Below are 8,354 nucleotides of genomic sequence, written 5' to 3'. Positions count from 1 at the left end.
TGTGTGTGGGTGTGTGTGTGTGGGTGTGTGTGTTGTAATCTTGTCAACTCTCTCTCTTTCTACTTCAGTCCACAGGTTCAGCGTAAATGTTGAGCCAGGTACCAAACTGGAATGTGGCCCCGCCTCCCTCCACCTGTGCAACAACCTATTGGTACTTACCAGAGGCGTCCCCCCTGTTGTCATTGGCCACTGGAAGTTGTCGGCGTTGCGTCGATATGGTGCGGTGCCAAATGGCTTTGTGTTCGAGGGGGGGACTCGCTGCGGCTACTGTGAGTAACTCATGGACAGACAAAGGTTTACTACTGTGTGAATTTAGACACTGTGGCATGCAGCCAAAAAGGGCAAGACTTTAACACTAATAGCTGAACAACAGCTATGACCAATGTATAGTACCTTACATCCCTGTACATCTGGTGTTGTATTTGTATCCACCACTGACAAGACATTTTGCATAAACAATGCGAGTCAAACTTCCTAAGCATACATTGTTACTCTTTTCTTTTCTTTTTTTTAAATGTGTACAGTATATAGGTTTTGTATTTATCTTGCAAAGCAGACAAATGGAAACGCAACAACAAGCTGAAAAAGACAAAAAATAAATATTTTCTACTCTGGGAAGAAGGAAATTTTAAATTGCGTGTTTCCTGTATGAATTGAAGATTATACCTAAAAGATACCCTCAACCAGTAGGAGATTTAAGGGGGAGATTCCACTCCCCTTGTTAGCAAAATGGCCAAAATGCATGCCCCTTTTTAACCCTAGATCCCTCATCTTCATCTCCTAATAACAGAGCGATGGCTGGGGCAGTGGGGTTGTTTAGTTGAATATGTCTAGTCTGCCTGACTCAGTGATTCCCAATCTGACTGAGGTTTATGCAAGTTAGACGCTATGCCCCGACCATGGCTGTGTAACATCAGTTATCTTACTGTGCTGTGCATTGATAAATCCATGGGGCTATCTGTGGTGCTGAAATTGCTGAAGGCCCAACCTTCTGATAGTTTCGTCTTGGATTTATAATATACCATAAGAGTCATGGGGTGGTATGCTGTCACAAAATCCATAAGAATGCGTTCAACCATTGAAGACTGATGTTTGGTGTAAGAGTGAGAGTGAGTGAACTTTAAAGTTAAAGTCAAACCAACCAAGAGCTCACTGGACCAGTAACTTAGTCCATGTGATATACAACCACTGCAGCATAGATGTCTAAATTGCACTTTTGAAAGTGCTTCCCTTAGATAAATAAATTGTTTCATTTCTCTCTAGTGCGTACAGGTTGATAGATCTGTCATTTAACACTAACAGACTCACATACATAAAAACCTGTGATTTATTCCAAGTGTTTTATAGAGTAACTTTATCCACATAAGAAAATACTTTCTATGTATGAACCCACCACTCTGTACGCCTGCCCACAAAATAATGTGTGGTGTGTTTGCCAGGGTTTAGGTATTGTCTAAATGCAGAGATGGCAAAAGTACTCACTTTCCGTACTTAAGTAGAAGTACAGATATTGTGTTAAAAAATACTCCGGTAAAGTGGAAATATGATAAACTTCTTTACTCAAGTAAAAGTAACAAGTACAGGCTTGGAAATTTACTTTAAGTATAAAAAGTAAAAGTAGCCTTGCGAAAGCTACCTGGAGCACACAAAGTGTACTAGAGGACGTGAAGAACTTCAGTGGACATGGAGGACCGTCTTTATTGGCAATGACTACATTTAAATGGATGTCTGCCAATAGGCCTAAAACATCACAATATGATTAGTATGACAGAGACTGGACTCCAGGTTAATAAATCTGACTATTGGCAAGATATGATTCAGTTGTGATTCTGTGGAATTACAGATCCACGTTTCTATTTTTAATCTTTCCCTACATAAAAATGAATCTACATGTAGGTGTGTGCTCAAATATGGCTTTGGAAATAAAATAAAGGATTAAATATGAATGACTAAACGACATTAATGAAAAGTTCCCAGCAGTGCCAGGAGCCTTCTGATGCTACTGTCTCAAACATGTCTCTCAGATAAGGCGGAGGATGATGGGAATGTCTGGTGTTTTCTTCATTTTCAATCATGTCGCCCTCATACTACTATGTGCTAACGTTAACACAATCCATACTACATGTGCTAACGTAACACCATAGCCTCAATGATTTGCTGTGATTAATGCAGAATGCCGAATCTGTGGTTGTCTTAGTCGTGCGCAAATGCAACGTACAGTAGATATTTCCCATCATTTAGATTGAATATGGTATTGATGACGTAAACAATAATAAGGATAACTCCAGTGAAATATGTGAAAGTTGAGGACTAGATGAGGATTGGATTAAAGCTGATTCTGGTTTTCAACTTCACCCCAGGTGTGTCTGTTAAAACAGACGGATACAACTTCTGTCTACTAAGTTTCCATCCACTGTCAATTGAATTACATTATTGAAGTTCGGTCAAAAAAAACAACTCATGCGAATAAAGCTGGTGAAACTGTTGATTAATATCAACGTGCAACCAGCTAAGTGAGAACGAACCTAGCTAACAGGTGAAGACACACCAGAACCACTAGAACAGGTGAAGACACACCAGAACCCTAGCTAACAGGTGAAGACCACACCAGAACCACTAGCTAACAGGAGAACGACACCCAGAACCACTAGCTAACAGGTGAAGACCACACCAGAACCACTAGCTACAGTGAAAACACCCAGAACCACTAGCTAACAGGTGAAGAACACACCAGAACCACAAGCTAACAGGTGAAGACCACACCGAACACTAGCTAACAGGTGAAGAACAACCAGAACCACTAGCAACAGGTGAAGAACACACCAGAACCACTAGCTAACAGGTGAAGAACACACCAGAACCACTAGCTAACAGGTGAAGAACACACCAGAAACCACTAGCAACAGGTGAAGAACACACCAGACCACAGCTAACAGGTGAAGACCAACCAGAACCCACTAGCAACAGGTGAAGACCACACCAGAACCACTAGCTAACAGGTGAAGAACACACCAGAACCACTAGCAAACAGGTGAAGACCACACCAGAACCACTAGCAAAAAGGTGAAGACACACACAGAACCACAGCTAACAGGTGAAGAACACACCAGAACCACTGCTAACAGGTGAAGAACACCCAGAACCCTGCAAGGTGAAGACCACACCAGAACCACTAGCTAAAAGGTGAAGACCCCCCAGAACCACTAGTAACAGGTGAAGAACACACCGAACACTAGCTAACAGGGAAGAACAACCAGAACCACTAGCAAACAGGTGAAGACCACCCAGAACTAGCTAACTTACTTTAAATGTGAAGAACATTAGACCAACAACAGGCTTAAGTGAACTGACAACATGAGTTAATGACTTACAGTTCTCAAAGACACTCACCACAATCTCAGCTGGTTATCCTCTGGACAGCTTGTCCCCTTTTCATTCTCTCACTTTTTCGTTGTAGCGCGCGCACCCCGCTCGCGGTGTGTGGCGCGTGTCCGCGCTATTTTCCGACATAACCTCTTGTACAAAACGAAAGTAACGAGCCAATTTTTAAAATGTAAGGAGTAGAAAGTACCGATATTTGTGTTAAAATGTAAGGAGTAGAAGTAAAAAGTTGCCACAAAAATAAATAGTAAAGTAAAGTAAAAATATCAGAAAAATCTACTTGAGTACAGTAACGAAGTACTTGTACTTCGTTACTTCCCATCTCTGTCTAAATGTCCCGTTGATCTCTCTCTCTCTCTCTCTGTGTGTGTGTGTGTGTGTCTGTGTGTCACATGGACAGTAAGATAAGAGTTAAATGGGACAGTATTTATTGTGAGGACACTTGGCAAGAACTGCTGTGTTCCTGATTTTAAGATACCTGAAAATAATTTTTTTTTCACTACTGTTCCTGTATAGTGTAAACTATCTACTTGCTGACATTTTGGTGTGTGTGTGTGTGTGTGTGTGTGTGTGTGTGTGTGTACATACACACAAACAGTCTCATGGCTCCTACAGAAATAACCCCAAAGGTTCTCAGGTTTCAGTGTTCTGATGGGCAATGTCTATAAATACCAGCCTCCCCTGTAGTGGTCACTCAGCCAATCACCTAGCGCCTGCTGGCTGGACAGCTAATCAGTTTTCTCCTTCACTTCATCTAAATATTACCCAGCAGCCAATGGGGAAGTAGAAAGAGGCCCTTTTGGCGTGGGTGCAGAAACAAAGTGACAGAAGGAGAAAGATGTGAGAGGAAATTGGCAAGCCACATTCCTTGCATGAGTGCAAGGTAAAGCCGAGGATTGGTTTACAGTTGTACATGTTTGTATGTATTTGAGTACATGTGAGACATACCAGTGCTCAGCAGTGATATTATGTTGTTTTTGTCTGGTTTCACCCAAAGAAGACTGTATTTGGGGAAATTGTCTTATTGTCATGTTTTGAGTATTTATGTGCACTTATCTCAAAGCAACTGCAGTGTAACAAGGCTAATATGCTGTATTAATATTGTAAAGTCTATCCTGGAGTCAGCTACTGTACCACAATATAATTTGGGTACTTGTAAATCGTGCAGAAACATTAAAATACATAGAAACACATGGACGTGCTGCAAAGAAAATCTTGGAGCTTGGGAGAGCACAAGAAACTCTTCAGTAACACAGTGTATTGATATGCTTGAAAAGTACAAAATACCAAGACAGGCCATGATCCGTGCAAATGGTGCAGAACATTTACTGGCTAATAATAGTTAGCACATTGTGAGCACTGTACTTTAATCCAATGGCTGATAAAATAACTCCTTTACCCTCTGCTCCCTAATTTCCCTTGAGGCCTATTCGGTTGAGCAAATGGGTAAGGGGGGGGGGGTCCCTTCCTCGGTCATCTAGTGTGCGTGTAAATATTTTACCCTTGACTGCCAATGGGCTCTTTGCTGCAGCTGCACTTTGAAAGTCAGCTGTGCCTCGGACGATAGGATTTCTGGCTGCAGAGAAGAAGACATATACCGCATTGACAAGCCTTTCTACTGCCATGGAGACACATATACACAGACACACTCTCTCTGACAGCCAACTAACCACTCCTGTGGGACAGTGGACAGTTGTGCTGTGCAAAGTCTTTTACTAGACATTAATCAGTTGAGCTGGGGTCTTCATGGAGGCCTTTGGTTTCACCACCACATGTACACAATATAGCACTGTGAATCAGTATATAGTCAGATCAGTACTCCAGATAATGAGGCCATGGTGTTCTGGAATCGATTGTTTGGAGCAGAGCAGTGTCTTAGCTAGATGGAATGTTTTTGGCTTATCAGGTCTATAACCATTCTTGCTCACACACACACACACACACACACACGGTTTCCTCTGCAGAGGTTTGATGTTCCGTCAAGTCTTGTGATCTAGATAAAAGAAATTTTAAGTTGACAGGCTATGTCAGCAATCTTTCCATAACCCTCAGCGGGCATAAACACACCCACATCTCATATTGTAGTACAGTCGTGTTGATGCGCATGTGACCTTAAAAACTGCATACATACAAAAACTAGATACATCTTAAGGGGTTATCCTGAGATGAAATGTCAGAGTATCCTGCAGGAATTTTCCCTTACAGTGTCATAGTTATTAGTTATCCATATTCATCTAGATCAGAAGATCTTATACTCTCAATCATGCCCCATAGTCCTAAAAGTGTCTAATCAACATTTACACTTCATATCTGGTGCTATACAGTCCCTGACAAAAGTCTTGTCGCTTATCTATTTTGTCGAAACACCTGCCATTAACATGACTTTTAATTAATCAATTGGTGTAAGAAATAGCTCATGAAAAGCTAAAACCCTCCCAAATGATGTTCAATGCATGAATCATTAGTTTCAACTAAAAAAGATTTATTATTTAAACAACAGACGGTCAAATTTTGGCAAGACAAAAGTTTGTCGCTTATACATAAATTGAACAAATTTACTACAAATACTAAAATATGTCAGCAAATTAATAGTGGTGCTGTGAGATTCAAATTTAATATCTTGTATGACTTCCATGAGCTTGAAGGACTGCATCCATGCGTGTTGGCAGGATTCATACAATGTATTGATGAAGTCATCAGGAAATAGCTAGGAAAGCAGTCTTGCATGCCTCCCAGAGTTCATCAACATTCTTTGGTTTGGTCTTCCTGCTTCCTCTTTCATCCTACCCCACATATGCTCAACGATTTTCATGTCTGGTGACTGGGCCGGCCAATCCTGGAGCATCTTGATCTTCTTCGCCTGGAGGAACTTTGAAGTGGAGATGGAGTATGCGATGGACACCATCCTGCTGCAGATTTGGCCTCTTTTATGGTTGGGAATATAGAGGTAGCTAAGATTTCTTGGTATTTGAACTATTGATGTTGCCTTCCAACCTGCATCTCTCCGCACACCCCCATACTGGATGTTAACCCCAGACCATGATTTTTCCGCCACCAAACTTCACTGTTTTCTGGTGAATCTTGGATCCATGCGGGCTCCAGTATGTCTCCGCAAATTTTGCGGCAACTTTGTGTAATTCAACAGAAGATTAATCTAAAATCCACTTTCTTCCACTTCTCCAGCGTCCATCCTTTTAGCGCTGTGGCCGTTGGCAAAGCCACACGGTTTTTCAGTTGTCTTTTGTTTATTGCTGGCTTCTGGGCACTGATTCGACCATGGGCCATTTCGAGACAGAATCCGACAACTGTTCTGGTTGACACAGGGACTTCAGGGGACCAGTCTGGTGGAGCTCCTGCTGCAGTGGAAAATGTGCTGGCCTTGGATTTTCGGCCAACAACTATCCTCTCGAGCGAGCAGTTGTCTTGCGGGTCTGCCTGACCTGGGCTTGTCAAAAACATCTCCAGTGTCTTCAATGTTTTTTAATCCTCTGTACTTGACGCTGAGACACATTGAAGGTCTGCCACATCAGCAGTGGATCTGGTCTTCACCTCTTGATAATCAAAACTTTAGTCTCAGGGTGAATCTTAGGCATTTTTCAGAGGTCTAGTTGCGTTGATTGAAGGTCTAGTGTACTGGGGTTGTTTTTATACACACCTGAGACCTAATTGATCCATTATTAGTCCAGGTGAAGCTTATATGACAAGGCGACAACACTTATGTTCTTTGCAAAAAAAATTGACTCAATGGGCTTTACCAAGCTGTGAATATTAGAATACTTTTTGACAGTTTTCTTTTTGCACTGAGACATTACAAAGGTGATTAAAATGAGCCATTTCTTGTAAATAAATCTTGATTAGAAATATATTTCAGCGGCATTTCAAGTCAATTTGTACACAGGTGACAAGACTTTTGTCAGGGACTGTATGTCTGGAGTCTGCAGTTCTCCCTTGCTCTACTGAGCTTTTAAGCATCTTCAGATCATTGTTTGGTATTCCAGCCCACAATTTAGTTTTGGTTCACTCCCCAGGCTCAGGTTGTTTATTAAAGGCCTTTACTAAATTTAATCCAAACCACAGTCTAAGAAATGTCAATAGTATTTTTTTAACCATGATCCATTAAATGTTCACTTCCAAGGCCGTAGTTTTTCTTTTTGTCTGAAGGGCTACAACAGGGCTTCCACATGGTTTGTAACCTTGTCGCTTACACCTTTCTGACTGCCTTAACAAAACTGTGGCTTCATAAAGGGTGCGTTTATTGTTTGACTAATGTCAAGGATTGCACTAGATTGTAATGAATTTCTATTTTGTTCAACCCCTGTATCTGTGACTGTGATTGTGTTCATGGTTTGGGCTATGTCAAATTCTAAAACGTCCCGCAATCTTTTCGGATAGAGTTGGAGTTAAAATTAGAATATCTTTTGATTTTGCTGTTTTTTTCTTTTTAGTTTTTGGTAGAGTTAGGGTAAAGTAATGTCAACGTGAAGTCCTGGCTTTCAATAAAGCATAATCTCAGCCAAAACGTTTTACACTGATACTATCCGTGATGGTATTTTCATAGTGCATCTTTTCCTGTGTGACTGATCTGGTGAGGTAATTTACGGACTACAAAACTACTATAAAATACATAACAGGTTTCCATTACATTTAATTTCCAGTGATGATTCAACTTTTGGAACTAAATGGTGCTCTGAAACCACATTTTAATAGCATTTAACACATACTAAATAGGAGTTAGTAAAATATAACTTGCTAGATATACATACTTTACGTTCATTCAAGTATTACATTTTGTTGTCACCCTTCAAAGCAAAGAAACTTTTCTAATAGTACCTGCAAACTCTGTTCCATAAGAACAAATTTATGATTTTTTTTTTTTTTTTTTTTACCCAACCCCTGAGTAAGGGCTTACTTTGTCAGTTTTAGTTTTTTCAGTATCTCGGCAATATGACATTTTGATGGTTCATGATTTTTTT

General features: G+C 40.7%; 1 protein-coding gene across 4 annotated transcripts in view; it reads left to right on the top strand.

Annotated features, from left to right (window-relative positions):
• The window catches only part of dok7b (docking protein 7b), a 24,642-nt gene that overhangs the window by 4,925 nt on the left and 11,363 nt on the right, over positions 1–8,354 (top strand). For all 4 annotated transcript variants that reach the window (XM_032527382.1, XM_032527399.1, XM_032527390.1 and 1 more), the window contains exon 5: positions 69–269. In XM_032527382.1, coding sequence (XP_032383273.1) covers positions 69–269 — 201 coding nt within the window. The remainder of the gene's footprint in view (positions 1–68; positions 270–8,354) is intronic.

The sequence above is a fragment of the Etheostoma spectabile genome, chromosome 2 (genome assembly GCF_008692095.1).
Source record: "Etheostoma spectabile isolate EspeVRDwgs_2016 chromosome 2, UIUC_Espe_1.0, whole genome shotgun sequence".
Lineage (NCBI taxonomy): Eukaryota > Metazoa > Chordata > Actinopteri > Perciformes > Percidae > Etheostoma > Etheostoma spectabile.
The sequence above is the reverse complement of the archived record's forward strand: the minus strand, read 5'-3'. Positions and strand labels throughout refer to the sequence as shown.